The 25,590-nt window shown below is 44.5% G+C and overlaps 1 protein-coding gene across 1 annotated transcript; it reads right to left on the minus strand.

Annotated features, from left to right (window-relative positions):
- Window positions 1–6,017: 6,017 nt before the first annotated feature.
- CENATAC (centrosomal AT-AC splicing factor) lies at window positions 6,018–24,971 on the minus strand. The gene is made up of 11 exons (XM_083163035.1): window positions 24,782–24,971; window positions 24,249–24,415; window positions 22,966–23,064; window positions 21,532–21,598; window positions 20,701–20,763; window positions 17,850–17,914; window positions 15,877–15,988; window positions 15,357–15,387; window positions 8,463–8,552; window positions 7,340–7,472; window positions 6,018–6,291 (listed from the first exon to the last, which is right to left on the minus strand). The coding sequence occupies exons 1-11, from the start codon at window positions 24,899–24,901 to the stop codon at window positions 6,228–6,230; spliced, it is 1,011 nt and encodes a 336-aa protein (XP_083019161.1). The 5' UTR covers window positions 24,902–24,971; the 3' UTR covers window positions 6,018–6,227.
- Between the last annotated feature and the right edge of the window lie 619 nt (window positions 24,972–25,590).

The raw sequence follows: 25,590 nt of genomic DNA on the forward strand, positions 1-25,590 counted from the left end.
GTTGATCGTGGGGTGGCGTTAACAATTGAGGGGGCCCAGGGTGGCTATTTGGGGTCTGTGGGCCATTTAACATTGTTCCCTATGTTAAATCACGGTAATCGTGTCGGTCGCATCGCATGCGATTTATAGCAATACTATGGCAAGACATGATGGGATTTGTAGTTTTACAACAGCTGGACAGCCATAGTTTAAACATGCCTGGTGTAGAAACTAAACTTACCAAGTTTAAATAGTTCTTGGTTAGATAAAGTAGAGACCAAACATGGTTCTCAAGGGGTGCTGGACAGTTTTCCGACAGTCAAAACCCCGACACTCGGGATCCCAACGGCCACTGGCTATTCTCCCTCGTGGGGGTCCACGACCCCCATAGAGGGCGAATAGAATAGGTAGCATGCCACCGAGCCTGCAAGGGGCTTTGTTGTGCTCGCCCCGTCTGACTGGTCAGTTGGGATCCCGATGTCGGGACCATATACCACACCCTTCTCAAGACACCCCAATGGTCCAGGTTATAAGAACATGTGTAATTAAACATGTGACTTAATTAGTGAGTCTGTTATGGATAAGTTTGCTCCAAGGAGGCTGGAAGAATCTCCTGTAACCATGAGTAGAAGCAGCTGCTGTGTACAGAGGACATGATTTGAGATACTGGTGAGAAGACTTGCTAATGTAGTTTTGCTGTAGCCTTATAGGTCAATATATGGCTGTACGCACTGCAATCAGGTGTCTGCCACTGTGAAATACAATAGTGGTACATGCTGTATGATACTGAACACCAGGTCAGCCCACCAGCTTTGCTGCACAAAGGTTCCATAGTGTCTAACAATACAGAAACGAGCAAAACCACTTTTGGTAAGGAGGCTGTTGCATCATGGTGCTGAAATAATTATGGTGCAGAGATAGGGAACCTTTGGCCCTCTAGCTGTTGAACTACACATCCCAGCATGCCCTGCTACAGTAAGCTATTTGGCCATTCTAAAACTTGCAGGGCATGCCGGGATGTGAAGTTCAACAACAGCTGGAGGTCTGAAGGGTTCCCATCCCTGTGCTAGAGTATGTAAGGAGTGTGTAGCACACGAGGGGAGAGCTTTGGTCCTGGGACAGAAGTGGGCATAAACAGGTTAGGATGAGAGATGGCTGGGTGTAATGATTAAGTGGGACTCGTTAATACCTTCATTTTTGTGGAGAGGCTGATGTACTCATCCTCAAGTCTGATGAGGCAGGACCAATGTGAATGACTACCTTACAGTTTGTGAGCTTGAGCCCATACATTTACAGGATTTATAGCAATTTATTCTCAAGATGATTCAATCACTGGTTTATAGTCTTTCCTTTCGTAGCATTTCCAATCAGGATCGCAGCAATTAGCTTAGTCTATTTACCATCTGCAGCACTGTCCTCGCCATGCATGTATTTGGCGGTTGTGAGAGCTGCATAAACTACATCTCCCATAAGCCAGCTCCTCTGCTGCTGGAGTGCAAAATCAGCATCGCACCACCAGGGAGCGGGTAAGAGACTGCAGGAGACTCCAGGACACATTAGTAAGTGCTGCATCTTCTCCACTAAGGGCTTTCTCCAGTGTAAAAAAAAGTTTGTTATTAAATTCGGCAGGTATGACGCATGATCCGTTTTGCAGGCAAATTCTTGCATGTAATCTGTTCTCCTACTGAGGGGAAATTTATAACTAATGTTTCCCCCCCCCCCATGGCCTACCGTTATAGTGCTGGGCACTTAACCCCAGTGTTAGTCAACACAATTTTTACCACTGGAAAATAAATTAGATTTCTCTTACACAAAGTACACGGGTGGTAATGTAGAACCATTAGCTACCAACTTATGGTAGAACGGTGTATATTAATTGGCAATAAAGTTTAAATTTGCTATAAAAGACCCTGGCTTTGCTGCTATTAATATTTGATGTGTATTATAATTAACCCATTGAGTGCCAAAATCAGAGCACTGCAAAATGTATTCTTAAAAAAAAAGAGAGTGTCCCTCACATTTGTTACAGTCAAATAAAAAATGTTGTGTAAAAATGTTTTGGTCAGCTAGCCTGCAACTCCACAGGCGGAATTCATGTTCCAAATGGTGATTGGGGAGGGAGGGCGGGAACACACAGGACGCCACAGATAGTGAACTACATCACCCAGCTTTATACGTCCCAGCTCCAATGTACCCAGCAGGAAATTGGGGAATACATCTCTAAGACAGAAATGCCCCACCTAGGTGATATAGAAAGGGAGGAACTGGAGGCCCCTCTGCGCCTGGAGGAAGTGAAAACCGTGATTAAAGATCTCCCGGGTGGGAAAGCTCCGGGCCTAGACGGGCTTCCAGCCGAATTTTATAAAAGCTATATAGAAAAACTGTCCCCCTTATTATTAGATACCTTGACGGCCTGTTATGAGGCAAATAAGTTGCCACCTTCACTGTTAGAAGCTAGGATAACATTGATCCATAAGCAAGGGAAGGATCCCACAGCCATTGGCCTATTTCCCTGCTGTCGGTGGAAGCCAGGGTGCTGTCTAAGATCTTGGCGGCCAGATTGAACAAGTATATACTGAAGATTATAAATCCAGATCAATCAGGCTTTATGCCGGCCAAATCCACGAGTATCAATATACGCAGGCTCCAGAGCCATCTCCAACTCCCGCAGGCCATGGATGGGAATCCGGTGGTGGCCTCTCTGGATGCATCGAAGGCTTTCGATGTGGTAGAGTGGCCGTACCTGTGGGAGGTGTTAAAGGCTTTCGGAATTGGGCCTAGGTTTCTGAAGTGGTTGCAACTTATGTACGCTGAACCGAAGGCCCGGGTCTCGATCAATGGATGGACTTCAACCTCTTTCTCTCTGTCCAGAGGGACAAGACAGGGTTGTCCTCTGTCACCAGTCTTGTTCGCGCTGGCAATCGAGCCCCTGGCCTGCACTATAAGAGCCCAGTTTAGAAACCATGGTCTGCGAGTAGGGGATGAGAGAGAAATAATCTCATTATAAATATACGCTGACGATTTATTGATCTACTTGGCCGACTATATTCCAGATCTGCCGCGTATCCTGGAAGTGATTAATGAATTTGGTGATTACTCCGGGATCCGCATCAACTGGAGCAAGTCGTACGTCCTCTCGGTCGCAGGGAACGGCACCCCCTCCTCAGACTTGCCGGCTCCCCTCCAGTGGGTTGAATCATTTAAATATCTAGGCATTTGGATCTCTAATGATCCAAAGGATTTTATTTCCTTGAACATCAGCCCACTGGTGGATCAGCTGGCAAAAAAATGTAAAACATGGAGCCGTCTCCCATTGACAGTGGTAGGGTGTGTGAATTTATTAAAGATGGTTATGCTACCTAAAATCCTGTACATTATTCAGCACTCACCGATCTTACTCCCAAAGCCTATCTTCCGCAAGATCAGCAGTATTATGCTTTCCTTTATTTGGAATAATACAAGACATAAAGTCCAGTCTAAAGTATTAATGCGGGGTAGGGAGCAAGGAGGACTGGGTGTACCAGACATAAGGAGATATTATATTGCAGCGCAGTTAGCCCAAATGAAGGCGTGGGTAGTTCAGGACCAGGGGAGTAAGATGGTTAAGGCACTGGTAGAGGTGTCTACACCTGGGGTGGATCCATTAACAAGACTACTACAGGGGCATACTCGAATAAAAGATCCTCCCTTGGTCATACAAGCTATTAAGATATGGAAAGAGGCGGGGGGAAGCGAAGGGGAGAAGTGGTTAGACCCAGAATACCCCTTGGTAGACACTCCGAAAGCCCCAGACAATCTGCAGCTGGCTGCAACATGGGGTCTATATGCAATACGACATCTGAGTCAAGTATATATCGACGGTGTGTTGAAGTCCTTTTAGCAACTAAGGGAGGAGTTTGGGGTACCCCAAACATATTTCTTTCGGTATCTGCAATTGCGGAGCTCGCTGCAGGAACGATTCCATAACGTCCCACTAGTGTTTTCTGAAACCTTTATCAAAAAAGCAATTAAAAAGGGAGGTAGGGAAAGTTACACCTCTAGGCTGTATGACCACTTAGAGCAGACCACTTCGGACAGTTATATGGGTGCTTTGAGAGTGAAGTGGGAGACGGAATTGGGTCAGCTTGAAGATGAGGAGTGGCAAATGGCGGTCTCCTCAATTTTTAAAGTTACTAATGCTATTAGGGTCCAGCAAGTGTCCTTCTATGTATTTCACCGTGCGTACTTGACCACCTTACGCTTGGTGAAGTTCAACGGCCTATCCTCTACTTTATGTCCAAAGTGCAAAGCATTCGAAGGCACATTTGTTCACCTGATGTGGGAGTGCCAATTAGTGGCGGAGTTTTGGGACAAAGTAAAGAATATAATAATTGAAACGGGGATCCCCGGTGAGGTAATTACCATAAAATGCTGCTTATTGAATGTGACAACTGGCAGGAGAATTGGACCCTCTGACAGGGCGTATATCCAAGGGCTGAATGCAATAGCAAAAGTACAGGTCGCAAGAACATGGATGCCCCGCACGGCCCGGATACACACCAATGGATAGAAAGTGTCAATTTTTTAGTCGACCAAGAAAAGCACCTTTATCTGAAAAGAAATGCACCTGCAAAGCATCATAAGATATGGGGTAGATGGCTGGCTTCAAGATACTGGAAAAATAGGAAACGCTAAGCCCTGGTGGGCCAGTTGGGGGTGGGAATAGAATTAAGGGGAGCAATTATGTCTAACCCGAGGAGGATTAAGCACTAAGTATAAATGTTGTGTATATGATTATTCTATGCAACTATACTTGTTATAAAAAAAATATATATATTTTTTTTCTCTTTGCGGTGTTTAGTACTATGCACAAACTAGTAACACGACTACAAGCAATAGTATGCAGTATGTAGTAGTATGTTATGATGCACTTTAAATGAAAGTAGAGCACAAAGAATGAATATGCGGAGATTAAGCACTACGAATAAGAGTACTTCACAAAATAAATATACGAAAATAATTAGAACACTTATTATGTTCAAGGCACTTTAAGTAAAGCAATGCGGGTAATTTATCTTTCCCCCTCTCTCTCCCCAAATATCTATCAATAGAAGCTAGTAAGGTTATTTACCATTCAAACATAGGTGGGTGATGACCATTTAGTTAAGATATAACAAGTAAATAAGTCTCAAAAGCCTATGTTATTGTATTAATGTTGGATGTATTTCCAGTACATAATTATTTTTGGCAAAGGTTGAATAAAACAAGCCCCCCCTGCCCATATCTAACTATATTTCATCAAATACTTACGCTAAATGCTACAACGCTGGATGCACTTTCAGTAATCATAACTATTCTTGGTAAAGGTTGTAAAGAACAAGTCTCCTCTGCCCCTATCTATCTATTTATTTATCTAACTATTTAATCATACCTTAGCCTCACACGGAAAAGAGTATGAACTAATAGTGCATGTGCTGTAATAGGCACAACTGGATATTTAATGATAAATTGACGAGTTGAACAGAGCCCTCGGTGTTTGTCGCCAGACTTCTAAAAGTTTTATGTAGTACATTGTATGGTTTTTTTTTTCTTCTGTATTTCAATGTTGCCCATCCATCGAGTGTATGTTTATGATTGAATGGATTGGTTTTTGCACTTGGTAAAATGAAAATTAATAAAGAATATTGCTTAAAAAAAAAAAAATGTTGTGTAAAAATGTTTTGGTCAGCTCGCCTGCAACTCCACAGGCGGAATTCAATGTTCCGAATGGTGATTGGGGAGGGAGGGCGGGAATATCAGGGGAAAACGGACGCAGATTGTCGAATGCACGGCCGTTTCTGGACAAATCAGATCTGACTGGTTTTAAATTCAGATCTATTTTGTCCAAATCTGCCTTCATTGTGGTCGGAAACAGCAGCATTGAATAGGCGGTGACCGCTATTTGCCCCTGTCGGAAATGAATAACAATTTCCCCATCTACAGTATTTTGACAAATTCACTTGGCACTCAAAGGGTTGAACCAATATGACTGTGCTGGTAAGGAATAGATGTTCTGCAAAATTGGGAAACAAAATCCATTAACAGTTTATTAAAGTGGATAACTGCAGGCTTTGGCTTTCAAAGTGTATTTTACAGAAATAAAACAGTATTCACAAAATAATGCATTAAATAATTACATATAATAAATATGCCTCCCCCCCAGAAGAAAATAAAACGAACAAAAGAAAAGAAAAAATTGTCCCTCTGAACGTGAGAGCTGGTGCTGCAGTTCACGAGTCCGCCATCTTCTTTCTCTTTGCTCCTGAACCTCCTGCCTCACTTCTGTACTGATGCCTGCAGGACAGAGAGGCTGCATGAGGCTACAGATCCATAGTATTACTGATGTGACGACAATGCATTTCTACATGTAAATGGATAGGTCTCTGAACATTTGTTTTTACATATGCTGTTATTTTAAATGCTCCTTATTCCATTTCAGAGCAGTTGAAAACGCAATTAGGAACATACTTGAAGTGCAGCAGGGGAGCATTGTTACTACAAGTTATACCTCTTTCACATTGCACCTCAAACCCGGGTTGATGCCGGCCGAGGTACGGTGTGAAAGTACCACACTGAATAACCGTTCACCCAAACCAGCAATTTCGACCAGTGTTAAGATGGGTTAAACCCGGGTCATCCTGTGTATAATGGGGAATGCATGAATATAATGAACAGCTTCAAAGCGGGGGCGATGTTCTCTCTTGCATGTAAAAAGCAGCTGCATGATGCACTTTCAGCACTGCTGGAGGGGGAATCAAGTGCCGTTGCAAACATTAGCCACATCATAAACATACGTAACAGTTGGACTCTAACTGAATTGACTGCACAATAAAGAACATACTAAAGAAATTATTGAAAACTACAACTAGAGCCCTCCTGATCTAGCCCTTTAATAGGTGTAAGTGAGCCAGAGCTGTCAGACTTTAACCTCTTCTAATCCCCTAATGCAGTGGTTCCCAACCCTGGTCCTCAAGGACCCCCCAACAGTGCACGTTTTTCAGGTCTCCACACAGAATCACAAGTGCTATAATTAGCTTCACCTGTGGATCTTTTGTGCCTGAATAATGAGTGCACCTGCTGGGTGACCTGGAAAACGTGCACTGTTGGGGGTACTTGAGGACCAGGGTTGGGAACCACTGCCCTAATGTATTGTTCTATGTATTGTATTGCAGCTGAGAACGATAGGCCTTGGCTCACCATGGCTAACCAGAGAAGGCTCCATCTGTATGATATTTTTTGAGAGTATTAATGAGAATATTATAACACAACACAAAGTGGGAAATTAAGCGCTCTGGTTAAGCCACAACAAGACCTGGATAAGTGCAGGTATTGGTATACTCACCGGGACTGCCACCGCCTCCCACTGTTCCACACCCTACCAAAGGACGGCAGCCAGCCCTCATCTGTTGGAGCATTGTGATCAAAGTTTGCCCCCACTCTGTTTGGAGGAAGCTTTTTCAGCTTCATCTTCTCCTCTGATATAAAACAGAAGATGGAGAACTCAGTCACGGGTAAAGAAAAGACAGATTCTCTGCAAAATTATTTGCTATAGTGAGAAGTGCAAGACACCAGATACAGAACTCATCGTGCTGCCCACTGATGCCCAAATAGAACAAACAACAATCAAAGCTGCCAAGAATGAGCCTTGTTCACCACTAACCCCCTACCCCACCCCCATTTAGGGAAATTGTAATTCAGCACAAAAGTTTATATTTGTTATCCAATAATAAGCACCACACACACCAATTCCTATAGCTGCCCATACACGGTCCGTTTAACGGATCCGTTTGGGACTTATATAGTACACATCGCATCCCAATGCATGCAGTGTGCATGCGATGTGAGGTGATAACCAGCTAGTACAAAAAGTATGTGCAGCACATACTTTTTGTACCGTACGATGAGATGCGCGGGAGCGCGCATCTCATAGTACAGAACGGACCATCTATGGGCAGCTTAAGATAAATTGTCGAGATATCAGGCTTGCGGGGCCTATCACAAGTCATAACAGCCCCGCAGCCTGCATGCCAGCTGATCACCGGGAGGCGGAGCGGCTTATCTAGGCCTTAGTGCCAGATCCAGATGGCCAATTTAACTCTGCTTATCGACACAGACCAGGCCAAGGAGGCCTTTAACTTTGCACCATGTTAGGAGGCTACCTTCGCTATTAATGTTCTCTTTTCTTAGTAAAGAGTTTCAGAAACGGTAACAAATACATTGTGTAGCATGTACGCGCTATTGGAAATACCAACAGTCCCTAGTTCCCCAGGCTTTAGAATTCAGATTTGCCCATAATAACATATAGCATGTTAGAATGCATATATTTTATATAGCAGTTGCACTGACTGTATAAGACGGAATAAACCATGTACAGGAATGATTGCGGTTACCGCAATGTAGGTTGTTGCGTTTGTTAGAACGATTTACATGCAAAGGTGTTACAGACGTGTGCGTAGATTCCTTACTGTGCTTTATAAAGTCCTCCATAGAGGGTCCAATCCCCTGATGCGTTTCAGTGTCCGCTTCATCAGGGATCATCCAGGGAGGGTGGGCACCTAAAACATTACCAATGACCAATTGTAAATCCCTGTACAGAGAGTTGTCCCATGCATCACCATTCAGTTTCAGGAGATTCTGCAGATGTGTAGCTTGGAGATTTGGCACCAATGAAAAATGGGAGAGACCGTGAAACAGTTTGAAAGCAGGAGATTGGGTATAGCTTCCACAGACTGTCACCAATGAAGTGTCTGCCGTCATCACAAGGAAGAGCCAGCTGGTGCCAACATCTTTATGCCTATGCATCCTGATAAACATTGGGGTTGTGGTATACGCATGTACTGTAGTACATAAATACCCACAAAGTTGATATGATAAATAATGTTGTGTATTTGGGGAAAAAAAGTAACACCTAATTTGCATAATGAAATGTGTATTATTTAAACGTCATTTCCCCATACATCAGCCTAATCCGACAGTTTCCCTGATAGGACAGCACCGCCGCTGTGCCACAAGCGATGATCGTCAATCCATCAAAATTAAACGTTTTAAAATACCTAATAAAAAGAAATGGCACCAGCCATTGTTGTGTATTCTACTATTGTGATAGTGGGTGATTATCACAGGCTTTTCAGCTGCACTTACAGCACCTTGTTTTAAAATACCTTATCCTGCCCGTTTACAGTTGGGATCGTAGATTATAAATAACGCTAAATTCTCGACTATTGGGGGATTTTTAAATTGTAGCAATTACTTGCAGATATATGGGGGCCATTATAGGTAAACGAAGGCTCTGTAATAAATGGTGTAGACCGGGCATGTCCAAACTGTGGTCCTCCAGCTGTTGCGAAACTTCAAGTCCCATCATGCCTTGCCATAGTTTTAGCATTTGCTAATAGCAAAACTGTGGCAAGGCATGATGGGACTTGTAGTTTCACAACAGCTGGAGGGCCATAGTTTGGACATGCCTGGTGTACACTAGCCACACACTATTCAAATCACTGGATTTTCAGCAGCCTACGGCTGGCCACCCAGAACTGGTTCTGCTGAGAAACCCAAAACACAGTACAGAATATTTATCACAGACTGAAAAGCAAAAGAAAACGGGCTAATGAGTAAATTTAAAAACCAAGGCTTCCTACCGAGATGCAACTTGAAAGCCAGTGGTTCACAAACTCAGGCCTTGTGACAGGTCATGTTTTCCAGGTTACCTGGGGATTTTTAAAATGTAACAGTTGGTGATACATCCTGCTCTTGCTGTGTGATCTGGAAAACATGACCTGTGCGAGGTCCTGAAAACAGGGTTTGGGAACCACTGTTGCGGGAATAAAGAGTCGAATTATACTCACCGATAATTCCTTTTTCTTCCTAGAGATCCCATGGCAGCCATAACATTGGGATGTTCCCTTCCCCCACAGAATTAGACAGGATACTTTTTCTCTAGGACCGCCCACCTTGGGGTATAATAGCCTCCTCTTCCCCCTCCTCCATGTCTTTTCTTGTCTCCGAATATGTCCTGGAGAAAAATACATAACACAGGGAGGGCAAACCAGTGGCTGCCATGGGATCTCTAGGAAGAAAAAGGAATTATCGGTGAGTATAATTCGACTCTTTCTTCTACGATCCCCATGGCAGCCATAACATTGGGACATACCCAAGTAAACACACGGGAGGGCAAAATACTGCATGAAATATTTTATATATATATATATAATCATTTACCCGTAAGGGCTTCTTGTAACACATGCGTCCCAAAGTGGGCAGTAGAAACATTGAGTGAGTAATGGTTTGAGAAAGTATGAATGGAAGACCATGTTGCTGCCTTACAGATCTCAGCTGTTGACGCCTTCGCCTTATTCGCCCATGAGGTAGACACTGCCCGAGTAGAGTGTGCCTGTACTATAGAAGGTGGTGCCTTGCCTTCTTTCTTATAAGCGAATAAGATGGTCTCTCTTATCCACCGAGAAATGGTCTGCTTTACAGGTGCTTTACCCTTTTTTATTCCTTCTGGAATCACAAACAGGTGTTTCGTTAACCTGAAGGGCTTCGTTCTCTCTAGATACAACGTTATTCCTCTCACCAGGTCTAACGTGTGCCACGCCTCTTCTTCTCTATCTTTAGGCTGGGGATAGAAATCAGGTAAGGTTATTTCCTGGTTCAGATGAAAAGCTGACACTACTTTGGGAACGAAGTCTGGATGTGTCCGTAATACAACCCTATTAGGGAAGATTATTAAGTATGGTTCCTCCATCCACAGTGCCTGGAGCTCACTGACCCGTCGTGCTGAAGTCACAGCTACTAGGAATACCACCTTCCAAGTTAGATATTTTAGCGGGCAGTCTTCAAGCGGTTCAAAAGGATCCTTTGTTAACACCGTCAGAAGCAGGTTTAGATCCCAGGGGGCGACAATTGATTTTATCGGTGGCCTGATCCTCTTCATTGCTCTACCGAACCTTTTAACAATTCTCTCCTCTGCTAGAGGTCTGTCCAGTAACACACTTAATGCCGATATCTGTGCCTTAATTGTCGCTGTGGCTAAACCCATCTGGAAGCCCTCAAACAAGAACTGTAATACTTGTTCCGTAGGAATGTCCACACAGTTATCTTTGAACTGCCCCCAACTGATAAACTTATACCAGGTTTTATAGTAGGCTTCCGACGAAACCTTCTTCCTGGCCCTCAGCATCATTTCAATCACTTGGGGTGATAACTTGTGTCTCTTTAGAATCTGCCGCTCAATTTCCATGCCTCTAGTTGTAAACTCGCCGGCTCTGGGTGCAGCATAGGCCCTTGATGAAGAAGGTCCCGTCTGCTGGGCAGCTGCCACGGTCCCTGCAACGCCATCCTTAAGACATTGGAAAACCAGGCTCTTCTTGGCCAATGTGGAAGAATTATCAGCACTATTACTTGGTCTTCCCTGATTTTTTTCAATACCTTGGTTATCATTGGGAATGGCGGGAACAGGTATCCCAGTTTGAATGCCCACTTGATTGAGAAAGTGTCTAACGTCTTCGCCTGTGGATGATAGTACTTTGCGTAGAATTCGCTCACCTTCCTGTTCAAATAGGTGGCCATCAGGTCTACTTCTGGTGTTCCAAAGATTCTTGTCAGCTGCAGAAAAACCTCGCTGTTCAGCTCCCATTCTCCTGGCAATACAGTCTTGCGACTCAGGTAGTCTGCTATGACATTCTTCTTGCCTGGAATATAAGTTGCCGAAATTGACCTTAGGTTCTTCTCCGACCACTTCATAATTTCTTCCGACATCCTCATCAGTTTCAGACTTCTGGTCCCGCCCTGATGGTTTATGTGAGCGACTACAGTCACGTTGTCGGACATAATCTTCAGATGGGTGCCCTGAATCATGGGTCTTAGCTGACACATAGCCTCCCAGACTGCCTGCAGTTCTCTGAGATTGGAAGAGTTCTTTGCTTCTTCCTTGGACCAAGTTCCCTGGACCGACGTATTTTTGAGGTGACCTCCCCACCCCACTAAACTGGCGTCCGTAGTCAGGACCAGGAACTGTGGATTCTCCAAACTTGACACCTTGCTTTCCAAGTCTTGGATCCACCAACCCAAGGATTGTTTCACATGGCTTGATAACTTTATCGTATGGTGATCCCTTAGTCCCCTTTTTAGTAAGGGCAGAAGAAACCACTGAAGCTGTCTCGACTTCCACTGTGCCCACGGGATGACCTTTATACAGGAAACCATCATTCCTAGTAACTGTACCGCTTTTATTAGGGGAATCCTCTTCCTTTGCAGGACCTCTAGGGTTAGTTCCCTTATTTTCAGGCACCTCTCGAGAGATAGGGCTACAGAATAATTTCTGGTATCTATCCTTACCCCCAAAAAAAGAATATTTCTGGTCGGTATCAATTGACTTTTGTCTCTGTTTATGACCCATCCGTGGCTTTGCAGTGTCTCTGTGACCAGGGTCAAGCTTTGCTTCAGCTCGTCCACTGAGCTCCCAGCTATCAATAAGTCGTCCAAGTATGGCCAGATCTGGACCTTCTGCTTTCTCATCTCCGCTACCAGCGTAATCAAGACTTTGGTGAAGACTCTTGGGGATGTTCTCAACCCAAACGGGAGGCACGTGAATTGGAGATGCTGACCGGCCACATGAAATCTCAGGAACCTTCTGTGTTCCATACAAATCGGGATATGGTAATAAGCGTCTTTGAGATCGATTGACACTAAGTACTCGCCCCGTCTTATGCCTGTTACTATGGATGACAGACACTCCATGCGAAACTTCAATTTCTTGATAAAACAGTTCAGGTCCCTGAGATCCAGGATTGTCCTGAAACCTCCACTGCTCTTTTCCACTAAGAATAGGTTGGAGTAGAATCCCTTTTTGTGGTAAATCTCGGGTACAAACTCGATCGCTCCTTGCTTCAGTAGTTGGTTTATCTTTGAGCATAAAGCTGACCTTTTTTCTTCTCCTACAGGTACTCTGGACGTCAGGAATCTGTTCTGTTGTGGAATGTTCATAAACTCGATATGATAACCCTGTTGGATTATCTTCAGCACCCATTTGTCGGATATGGTACTCTCCCATTGGCTCCTGAATTGGAGGAGTCTGGCTCCTATCACTGCCTCCTGGGCATAGTCATGACCTTCCTCTATCAGGTTGAAAGCGTCCTCGAAAGGGCTGGCGGAAGGCCTGCCGTGAAGTGCTTGCTCCACCTCTCCTATAGTAGGGCCTACCAGGCCTATAACTCCTAGAGTCCCTATAGGATTGCTTGGTTGTGCTGGGGTACGGGAAGCGACTCTTCCTGTCCTGTGGGAGACGTACAGATTTTCCTCCTGACAGCCTCTGTATCATTGCATCCAGGTTTGAGCCGAAAAGAAATTTTCCTTCAAATTGCAGAGTAGTCAGCTTGTTCTTGGAATTCGCGTCAGCGCTCCAGGGTCTTAGCCACAGGGCCCTCCTCGCGGTTACCCCTGCTGCCATAGTCTTCGCCGCAAAGGCCACTGAATCTAGGGAGGCTTCGCACAGGTAATCAATGGATTTTTGCATCACCTCCAAACTTTTCAATAAATAATGTTTAGATATTCTTTCCTCTATGTCTGTCTGTAGGTTAGTCGCCCACAGTCTCAGGGCCCTGGACACCGACGCGACTGCTACCGTAGCTTTAAGCGACCCAGCTGAAGCCGTATGAATTTTTCTAAGTCCGTTCTCAATTTTCCTATCCATTGAGTCCTTGAATGCTGCTGCATCCTCCACCGGGATAGTAGACTTGGAGGTCAGTTCTGCTACCGCAGCGTCCACCTTAGGGATAGAGCACCATCCCAGGAACTCATCATCTTTATAGGGGTACATCTTCTCAATACGATTTCCCAGGGTCAGTTTTTTATCCATATTCGTCCATTCTTTGGAAATGGTATCCCTGACCATCTTGTGCACCGGGAACGTTCTTCCCTTCTTCTCCCTATCTTCGAATAGGGGGTTCTTCTCTGACGTGCCTGGTTCTTCTTTATAATTCATTGCTTTATAGATGTTTTTTAGTACATTTTCAACCAGCTCCAAATTAAAAGATCTTACATCTTCAACTTCACCTTCATCTGTAGAATCCTTTCTATCACCCTCTATTTCTTCAGCTGTATCCTCCTCCTGGCTGAACTCTGCCTGGGTTCTGGATCTTTTCTGGGTCTGTGACTGAGCAAACTCCTGCTTCGACACAAAGGACTCTTTCATCCAGTCCATGAGTTCTCTAAGAACATCCGACTTCTTCTCTTTCTTCTCTAATTTGTCCTGTCTGGACTCACACTCTCCACACAGAGATTTCTTCTGAGCTGATGCAAATGACTTGTCACATGACATGCAGTTAGTCTGTATAAATTTCTTTTTGGCTGTTCTTTTCTTAGGAATAGCAGGTACATCCTCATCCTGTTCTATAGGCACACTACAAAAAAGAAATTACTAAGTACTATTCTGTAGTAGCGCTATAAATAAAAAACAACTAATGCCCACAAAACCAAGGGCTTACCTCTGAGGGGCATTATCCGGCTTCTGGGGAGAAGGCTCATCCATAATGCGCACAGCAGTCAGACAGCCCGGCACTGAGATCAGTGTAAAGACGCTGTCCGTTTGCGCCCTTAAATATGGCGCCTTAACCCACTGTTCCCCGGTTCACCTTCGATCAGGATGGCCAAGCGGAACCAATATGCTTCCCCTTGTTTCCGTGGGGAAGCATTTTACCGCCCGTCCCCCGGCGTTTTGGGCGGAAGTGACGCGCGCGCACACTTCCGCCCCTTCTGCCTGATGTATCTGGAGCGTGCAAACGCGGCTTCCAGCCGGTCTGCATCCACTCCACGTGGAGCGCGCACACAGCCTCACCATGCCGCAAGGATCCCGCTGGCGTCCTGTGTCCATCTCCACAGGTACCTCCGCTCACACGTGGGACTGTCACCATTACTCACAAATCGCGTATATACCGGCAGGAACCATTGCACTAACATAGCAAAAGCTAGTTAGACACTTCTTCTCCCCGGGGAGCCACCCCTTCAGCTCCATGCTGCGTGAGGTAACCCTGCTTAAAAACAAACATAACAGCCTACTCTGTCCTAACTCTAACGGAGACAGGAAAAAAGACATGGAGGAGGGGGAAGAGGAGGCTATTATACCCCAAGGTGGGCGGTCCTAGAGAAAAAGTATCCTGTCTAATTCTGTGGGGGAAGGGAACATCCCAATGTTATGGCTGCCATGGGGATCGTAGAAGAAAATGAGCCATACCACAGAATACAGAAGCCCTTAGTTAAACCGCTTCCATTAGTGTATTCAGCAGGAAATAATCTATTATCTTCCAGGGAAATGATATAGCACAGACACAGATCATTACTTCCAATGGCTTTATTCTCACCTGTGTGAATGTTACCGCTGTTAGACATCACCTAAGGAGACAATGACAACAATCATATACTAGCTGTATAATAAACCTATTGTAATAGTATATACCCATCTGGTAGGAATCCCACCACTATTTTTATACAGTAAGATGGAGAAACACATTGGGGTGTATTCAATGCTTTCTGCGAGCTGTGACAGCTTGCAGGGTCAGTATTCAATTGACCACCTGCACACGCAGTTTCCCCCTCTCTAAGTTTTTGGAGCAAGGGGAAACGGCGCGTGCAGTTGCTAACACAGCGAGGCTCGCGGCTAAATGCAGCGGGCTCCCTGCATTAGCCGGGAGCCTTGCTGTTTGGGGGAATCCTCTATGTCCTCCGACAGCGAGGATTTCCCCACCACATTGAAAAGGGTGAGCAGCCGGTGAAGGGGTTAAACAGCGAGGATCTCTTGTTTTCGTCAATTGGAAGGTCTTATATGGTCAGATTTCTTACACAATCAGGGAGAGACCTTAGAATTCGGAGCACTAAGATTACCTGGTGACCAATAAACGTGAGGAGTGGATCTGATCCCAAGGGTTGGTTTCCATGTGGTAGAGTCTGTCCATTGCTGGGACCGGGATTCTCCATGTGTAAATCTGGTGTCATTCTGGTAAGAAACAGTCCTTAATAAACACTTGTAGTCTTGTGACCATAGTGTACATGGTTTCTATAGGTTATGACACAATGTAGATGAGAGGGATCATAGATGCTCTTCTCTCCGAGGCAGAGGAACGCTGACGCTCTCTGTAACACCACTCACTACTTACCTAGTCCGGTATACAGGAGAATAAAGGCGCATGCAAAGGACGGAGCTGTAAATCCTAGAATATTACCACCATGGTTCATGTATCCATCCTATTGGTATCCTCACCTCAGGTTAGGACAAGCCACCCTAAGCAAGTTGTGACTAGCAGAATGGCAAAATTAGTAAGATAAGGGGAACCCCCACCTCTAACCATTTAGCACTGTAAGACCCACTAACAATAATGGATACCCCCCAATTTAGCGGATAAGTCAATGGACAAGCAAAGCCATCTTCTTATATAAAAGAACACAAACACTAGCAATATAATCTCACTGCAAAATGTGATCTGAATCAGGCCCCAAGTCTTGACCACTGTGCTACTCAAAGCCGAGCAACTCAACCACTGAAATACAGACAGCGTAAGGATCTACATCAAATCTATACATGTGTAAGATATATGCAAACTACGATGTGCAGTGAATTAATGTAATTACTACAAGGCCAGTGCCCTCTAAATGCACGATCCATAAAGTTATGTCCTGCTGGCACTAACAGTCACGGGGTGGTATTCAATTGTTATATTGCTCCCAATCTCCCATCTAAAATGACGGGAGATCATAGGATGATATTCATTTGACCTATTTTTTTTGCGCATTTCGCCCTCATTAGTCAGGTTAACCATGCTTTAGTGCATTTCAGGTCACCAACCCCGGGGAAAGCGAGTTGAATTGCTGGTAAAAAACAATTGAATACCACCCATGGTGTCAGTTGGGATGCCAAAAAAAAAAAGTAAATATTTTAATATAGTTATTTTTCTGGAATAGCGCCTCTTAATTGTTCCCCTATATTTGTTTCCCCTTCTAGGAAACCTAAACCACCCACTAGAGGGTAGCATCCATTTGAAAAATAGCATAAATATCCGAAAGAACAATGGCTAAATACAATTTTAAAACAAGAAAAATCTCATAATAAAGGATGATAATGTACATTCAAGTATAAGGGGCACATACTGTACATCAGTGGAATATTGTGGCTTCTCCAACATCTTAGATTTGCTGATTCCAACCAGAAAGTTATCAGAATCGGCAAGTCTGGGATTTTTAACATGATGGATTTTGCCTATTCCCTTAGGCTGAGTCTACACACTGCATTTTAGCAGGATGCAGTCCAACAGGATCCTGTTTAGCAGGATGCAGCTTCTTGTGTCTACACATTGCAGTTACGCAGGATGTAGCAGGCTTTTGTATATATCCTCTTGAGTAAGCATCCTGCTAAACAGCTCCTGTTCGACTGCATCCTGCAAAAACGCACAGCCTCCTTCCTGCCAAACAGGTCCCTTTTAAAAGGGACCTGTCAATACGCAATGTGTAGATGCAGCCTTATGGATCATGATACCACTTTCAGACATACGCAAAAAATTCCAGGAATTTTCACGTGCACGAGCATCATCTCGGGACTAGAGTATGTCTGAAAGGCTATTCCCGGGAATTTAGCAAACTAATATCCCAGAACCTGCGCACCTGCAATTGACCTGGGATTTTTAAAAACCCGGGATTGTACCAGGTTCGAAATCCCAGGTGGTATGTCTGAAAGGGGTATAATTAACAATGCATCTTTGATTGGCGGATCAGAGTCAGAGAATCATGCGGCTGATGAAATCCGTGTCACTGCACAGAGCACTGTATACATAAAGGTCTTGAGGAAGAGGATGTGGTCTCCTTACCGGCATGGCTCCTGCTCATTGCTGCACCAGGGCTCCTCTTCCTCTCCTGTTGGCTGTGTCACAGGCTGGGTGTGATTCAGGAATTATTAACAAGTTTCGTAATTATTTTGCTTATGGTTCTCATAGTGCCCCTTTCCTGTGTAGGAAATACATGCACCCTGGCCTGCCTCTTCAATTACTATAGGATCTGTACCAGATAACGGACTACATACAGTATTGGTCATTGGCTGGACATGCACTGGGTCGACCACTGAAGGTTGACAGGGCTTAGGTCAACATGTCTAAAGGTGGCCATACACACGCAGATTTATCTTCAGATCTGTCTGGTTGGAACAAAAACATGGTTATGGATGAGAGCAAATGACAGTCGACCATTTGCTTGGAAATGCTGGAAAACTGACAAACTGTCACTCCATAACCATGTTTTTGTTCCAACCAGACAGATCTGAAGATAAATCTTATATAGTGTATGGGCACCTATAGGTTGACAGAGTTGGAAGGTCAACACAAGCATTAGGTCGAAAATGGCAAGATAGACAGTCAAAAAGTTTGGGTACTTTTGGGTGTTGGTGTATTGTGCTCTACCGGGGGATTGGTGGGTGCTGCAATTCCGGGGTTTGTCCACAACCATTAATGGTATCTGTTAGTTTCGGGGGGAATGGTGTGCAGCGTTGACGCCAGCCGCCGCTCTCCAAGTGGTCGACCCAATACATGTCTAGCCGAACTGATACCTGTATGTAGTCAGTTACCTTCCAAGTCACTGTCGACCTAGTGACCGTATTCCCTGCATACAGGGATGACAATTAGGTAGGGAGAACTGGCAGACAGAATAGGGGCTATTCAATAAAAGATGGGCAGCTAAAATAGTAACTGATCCCTACTCTTCTATAGCCAAACACATCTGTTAGCGACAGATTGGAGAGACATGTAACATAACATCTCCCTCCCCAAAAAGCAGAACGGGGAGGTCCTGAGCCTTAGGTGCCACGATTTGTAGAACACTATCTCAGTACCTGGAACAGAGCCCGAGAGGTCCATGTTGTTGTACAGCCATTACAACCATCCAATTGTGTTGAGCATGTGGGATTAATTATGTAGACCAGGCAGGTCCAAACTGTGGCCCTCCAGCTGTTGTGAAGCTACACATCCCTTGCCATAATTTCAGCATTCCCCAATAGCAAAACTGTAGCAAAGCATGATGGAACTTGTAGTTTCACAACAACTGGGAGGGCCGTAGTTTGGACACGACTGATGTAGAGAGTTATTAGCCGAGTCCCAGAAATGCAGGCTACAGATAGGTTAATATTATATTTAGATGGTGGTAACTGGCTCGAAAAAAACTGTAATCCGCTGCTAGAGCAGCATATGTAAAGTTGTATTGACAATCCAGTTTGCATGCTGTAAAAGCAGCATATAAACCTTATCAACATGTTGGTGCCTGCATTTCAGGATCAAGACAGCCACTGATAATCCCATAGCTACTTCCCAGCCAATCAAATCTGACGATGAGCTGTCAGGACAGTAGGTCTAAATAATGAAGGACGAACCACAAATGGGACCTCGACCGGCTGCTAGATAGGGTGAGGGAATTATTATTTTATTGGCAGCGGCTTTTTACAATCTGTGGTGGGTTTTGCTGGGGGTTTGTCCTGCCCCAGCAAAACCCACCACTCAAGGGGTTAAAGGACAGATAAGTGTTACATACAAACTGATGTGTATAGAACACTCTTGCAGTGTTGTCTATGGGGTATATTTACTAAGTGGAGATGTTGCCCATAACAACCAGATTCCAGCTATTATCGTTTTAGAACAGGAATGGGGAACCTTTGGCTCTCCAGCTGTTGTCAAACTACACATCCCAGCATGCCCTGCTACAGTTTTGCAATTTGGTCAAATTGCAGAACTGTAGCAGGGCATGCTGGGATGTGTAGTTCGACAACAGCTGGATGGCCAAAAGTCCCCCATCCCGGTTGAAAGTGCTATATAAATGATAAGTAGTAGCTGATGGATTGCTTTGGGCAACATCTCCACTTCTACAAACCCGCCCCTTAGTAAATATACTCCTCTGTATCAAGGTCAGGGAAACTGCCCATCATTAGCTGCCTTTTCTGCTAGGTCATTTGTACTTTCTATTAGACTTTGTAACTTCATTTTCATGAAGCCTATCAGATGGGTATTAGCAAGTAAAAGTATAGATAAGCAGTGTTATGGGGAGTACTTTTACATAAAGATTTAAACACTTAGGATGTATGTTTAAACTGGATAAAACTAAAATAACCCCTAAGATAAGACACCCCAAAAAGGATACTGGCTTCATTTTCAACAGTAGGGTTACATAATTACAGCTTATAGTATCTAGCTGGTTTACACCTAGACAAAATACTTCTGTAGCTGTAATTAATTTAAATGTAAATGTAATTAATATATTGTACCCTGGTGATGGATGACTCATCGACAGTCGGGATTCCAACAGTCATTTCTCAGACATCAGAATCCCAACTGTCAGGAGCCAGACAGCCAGAATCCCAAATTACACAGGCTATTTTCCCTCATGGCAGTCCACAACCTCCATCGTGGGAGAATAGGTGGCGAGCCTGCAAGGGGCTTTAATGCACTCGTCCCACCCGTCAGGCTCCTGACAGTTGGGATTCCAATATCTGAGAAATGACCATCGGAATCCCGGCTGTCGGTGAGTTATACCATTCCCTTGTACCCTCCTCGACTTGCTACTCATTATACTAATCTCCTTGCCAGGGCAACCGCTCTGAGAGCCAATGAGAACTTTTTATACTGGCACATGACCAACAGTCATTTGATGTGGATACTGATCTGTGGATCTCTGAAAACAAACCTCTAGGGCTCTCTGCAATAGTTCCAGCCTGGTCTGTTCCACATCCCGAATCTGACCAGCAATCTGGAGAGTAAGAGAGTAGTCATTTAGGATTTGCACATGCAATATCTATACAGGCACACAACTATAAATGGACATTTTGTAACCGCTAAGTTACTAATGACAAAAACTGTGTCGGTATCAAATATGGGAATTGTTTACAGTAGTAAGATTATTATATTGCCCAGATATTTCACATTTTTAATGGTGAAGTTCAGACGGACAAGCGAAGCGAGGCTAGAAGGTGGCACTTGTTTTATATTCCAATGATTCTGGGTTGGTTCTGGAGTTCAGTATATTTACCTGGAGGGTGACACTTGTGGTGTATACACAGGCACAATAAAGGGTATATATTAAGTAAAAAAGTCTCACTGGGTGACTGGGCGTGATAAAGTAGTTAGGTGTATGGGCCCTTGGTACTCCATAGGTGTAGTTTCAATCTGCAGCTCCCTTATCCGTGTGGCTAGGATCACAAGGTGTGGGCAAACTTTGGCACACCAACAAATGTTAGTAGCATCAGGCTTTTGTGCATTGCACAGTACCATCGTGTGTGCTTCTTCCTATTACATTATACAGGTGCCAGGACCTGGCAGCACAGCCAGCAACAACGCCCCTCCAGCACCCGCGTAGGAGCCGCCACTGTCCAGGACAAATCCCTCTAGTGCGTTTTAAACACTGAATGTCAAACCATTTAAAAACCACCCAGTATTCACTTCATAGAGCTAGTTTCAGGTCTGAAACAGCACTCTAAACATAAGGGAGCACCTTGACATCTTCCCATCTTGTACCCACCTCCTGAATAAGAACGTCCTCTGTTTCTTCATAGCTTTCTAGTGCTTTGGTAACAGAGGACTTGAACCTGTTGGTACAAAAATAGTATAAAATGGACAAGTCTTGCCAAATACACTTTCAAACAAGATAAAGCGCAGCCATGTATGTGCTGTCTGCTGACTACACGTGTGACGTTATGACCTTCTGCAGTAACTTGCTGGGGTCCTGTCATTATATTTATTATCTGATGGGGTCCCAGAGCAAGATAGTTTGAGGACCCCTGTTCTAAAGTGAACAGATTTGGTGAGGTGTGAGCTGTTCATTGCACATGCATCACTGCTTGGTTGAATTGCCATTTATAAAGTATATCATGATATTTATTTAGTATTTTGTTTTCAGGACAGGGCTTTCACATTTCTGAACACAATTTAAAGATGAATAACTAATATTACCCGCCATTTGTCAGGAGATGCGCTGATGGGTTTATTCATTATCCACATCAGTGTCCCCCTTTCCCTGTCTCTCACTCAATGACGGTCGTACCTGGGGGTAATTCCCACCTGATCGCACGGCTGCAAATTCGCACAGCCAGTATTCAGTTAAGACGCCTCCCCACTAGAGTGAAATCCCACCGTGCAAATGAATGTGATGTGAATGTGTACAGATACAAATCTATTCGCAGCGGAGCGAATACGTCTGAAACCCATCGTTGCAACCAAATATGTCTGAAACCCATCGTTGCATCAAATGGTTTTTATACTTCGTCACAGGCTCAGAGCAGCCAGAGACTTAAGGTGCGTACACATGGGGCGATATATTGCCAACCGATATATCGCTCAATGTCTTCTTTTCAACGGTGACCAGAGATGGAGCTGATGTCACGCACCCTCCCCTAAAACACTCAGGCTTGCATTTTTCATAGCACTCCCACAAAACCGCTGGTCCCCCCACCCCCCAAATGCCTATTTCCTGTCAATCATCCTGCAAATGGCGTACAAATAGTAATAGTAGCAGGATTTAAATCGCTGGCCGGCCTTGTGCATGTGTAATGTGAACCGTACACATGCGCAGTGTATCGATAAGCCATGCGATGAGGACTAAATTACCCCCTAAATTATATGTTAACGTCAATGGGTATAGTATATGCCTCTTCAACTGTTGTGAAACAGAGTTTTGCTAAAACTGTGGCAGGGCATGCTGTGAGGTGTACATTAACAGCTGGGGACCACAGGTTGGTGCCTAAAAGGAAGCACAAGGTCCCATTGAAGCTTTGTGCAATGTGTTTCTCAGTACAATGACTGCACAGTTGGTGCCTTCTAGTAGTATCACGTACAGACATGAGACACCATTGGGAATTGTGCTGGAAACAACTTGAAGCTCAATAAACTCTGGAATAATGCACTTACCTGAGAACAGTTTAAATTTTCCTTGACAGTATGTAAAAGCAACACTCACATTTCAAACTCTTCTCCTGTGAGCACAAAGTGCGCCTTCAGTTTGCCTTCAGCCTGGTGAGTCCACCAAAACTTGTTCACTGCCTTTATGTGGTTTGGTCTGCCAGATAAATGTAAAGAAGACTCATAAGGAGTTCACTCCCAAAGCCGTAATCATTAACATTTCTTAGAACACAGTGTAGACTTCCATTAAGGAGATATACTGTATACACCCACCTGCTGTCCATCCTCAGTATATACTGTGTACAGTACACCTAGCTGCTGTCTACCTTCCCTATATACACCTACCTGCTGTCTACAACCACCTGCTGTCTATCCTCATTATATACCGTGTACACCTAGCTGCTGTCTACCCTCATTATATACACCTACCTGCTGTCTACCTTCCCTATGTACACCTACCTGCTGTCTATCCTCAGTATATACTGTATACACCCACCTGCTGTCCATCCTCAGTATATACTGTGTACATCTAGCTGCTGTCTACCTTCCCTATATACACACCTACCTGCTGTCTACCTTCACTATATGCTGTATACACCCACCTGCTGTCTATCCTCAGTATATACTGTGTACATCTAGCCGCTGTCTACCTTCCCTATATACACACCTACCTGCTGTCTACCTTCACTATATGCTGTATACACCCACCTGCTGTCTATCCTCAGTATATACTGTGTACACCTACCTTCTGTCTACCCTCACTATATACTGTATACACCCACCTGCTGTCTATCCTCAGTATATACTGTGTACACCTAGCTGCTGTCTACCTTCGCTATATACACCTACCTGCTGTCTACCCTCATTATATACTGTATACACCCAGCCACTGTCTATCCTCAGTATATACTGTGTTGACCTAGCTACTGTCTACCTTCCCTATATACACCTACCTGCGGTCTACCTTCACTATATGCTGTATACACCCATCTGCTGTCTATCCTCAGTATATACTGTGTACATCTAGCTGCTGTCTACCTTCTCTATATACACCTGACTGTTCACCCTCATTATATACCCTCTACTCTGCCCACCGAAGTACGGGTACTACTGTGTGGGATAACGTGCTATAAAGAGCAGGACAAATCTTTATTTCTGTTATTTCAAAGACAGTGAGGAAAACCGTAAGTCCAAAGCACAGGCAATAGTATATTCCTGCTATAGTGCTAACACGTACCCGAAATGAGCAGCGTTTTTTTTTTTTCTGGAACGGTGACTTCAATAAACGCACACTACATTTCCATAAAGTACCATTGGTAGCATATAAAGCATTGTCTGTACCTGTGTAAGTGCTCCAACATCCCCCCATAGAGTACGGTCAGGCTTCCATCACTTGTGTGTTTCTGGACTTCTTCCTCACAACAGTGACACCAGAATTTTTGCTCGTGCTCCCGAGGATCAAACCTTAGTATTGTGGCAACTTTAATCATCTTCCGTGCCAAAGTGACCTGGAACAGACAAACACAGATGGTATAATACATACACATCCATGCTGCATAATATAATCTGTCACTGAGAAGACAACTTCTTTTTTTCTGAAAGCACACACGCCTGTGACACATTCAAATGCCACTAATGCCACAAAGTACCCCCTTCACTTATAATGGTGCGCCCCTGTCATTATCTTCTGGATTCACCCTTGCCCCCAGCTCTGCTTGACCACCATCCAACCCGCTGCCCTACTACACCACATGATGTCCTGACCAGCAGCGTACTATAACATTCCACCCTTTTAACAACAAGAGAGAGGGACAGTCGATGCAAAATTGGGATTGTGGCTGATGCCATCACCTAGCACTGACTAGGCTGGTCACCTTGTCGCTGAAGGCACGCAGCACTGAGGTCAGCTGTTCCCGATGCTGCTTCCCATACACATGCTTCCTCCTGCCGCAGAAGACGGTTTTCCGACACAGTGGGCACAGATAGGAAACCATCTTCCTCCTAGCTGGCGACAGCTCGCTACTTCCACTTCCGCTTCCGGTAATGACTCGTCACGCAGAGTGTGACGTGGTAGCCGGAGGCTGGTGTGTGTTACTATGGAGACTATGTGGTGGAGTGAGTGTGACTGGTGCAGCAGCAGCAGGCATTGGCAGGATCACTGCAATTAGCCCATGATGTCACACTGTGACTGGTTTCTGCCTGCATACAGTGATGCATGTGGCTGACATGGTCATACAGTGATACAGGCATCTGTGTGTCATGCAGCAGCCACATGACATAGTAAAACATATAAGTGGCTTCCTTCATAGTGGAACACACAGTAGGACACTGTGCGGTTATTAGCTAGTAATGCATCGTTTCCATGCTCTTGTCAAATGTCTGAATAGAAGCACTAGGTTGCAAATACAGTGGGGAAAATGTACTAAAACTTCCGAGAATAAAAAATGGCGATGATCATGTCGCCCATAGCAACCAATCAGATTTTGTGTTATTTCTTTTTTGCATCCTAAAAAATGAATCTGATGGTTGCTATGGGCAATATCACCTCTTTTCAGGGTAAATTTACTAAAGCTGGGTACACATATGTACAATCGTCGGGCCGTTCTTCCGATCTGCGGACGAACGGCCGTTCGATTGTATATATGTGTACGCTGTCCCTATCCCTTCGTTGCGATCGATAAAC

The sequence above is a fragment of the Crinia signifera genome, chromosome 19 (assembly GCF_055691185.1).
Source record: "Crinia signifera chromosome 19, ASM5569118v1, whole genome shotgun sequence".
In the NCBI taxonomy this organism is placed as follows: domain Eukaryota; kingdom Metazoa; phylum Chordata; class Amphibia; order Anura; family Myobatrachidae; genus Crinia; species Crinia signifera.

Bases quoted from the DNA above. Each gene is read 5' to 3' on its own strand.
- CENATAC (XM_083163035.1), bottom strand. From the start codon at position 24,901: ATGGTTTCCTATCTGTGCCCACTGTGTCGGAAAACCGTCTTCTGCGGC. The intron at 20,764-21,531 runs GTGGGTACAAGA...CTTACTCTCCAG, and splicing joins AGGACGTTCTTATTCAGGAG to ATTGCTGGTCAGATTCGGGA. The intron at 15,388-15,876 runs GTAATCTTAGTG...TTGTCTCCTTAG, and splicing joins TCACGTTTATTGGTCACCAG to GTGATGTCTAACAGCGGTAA.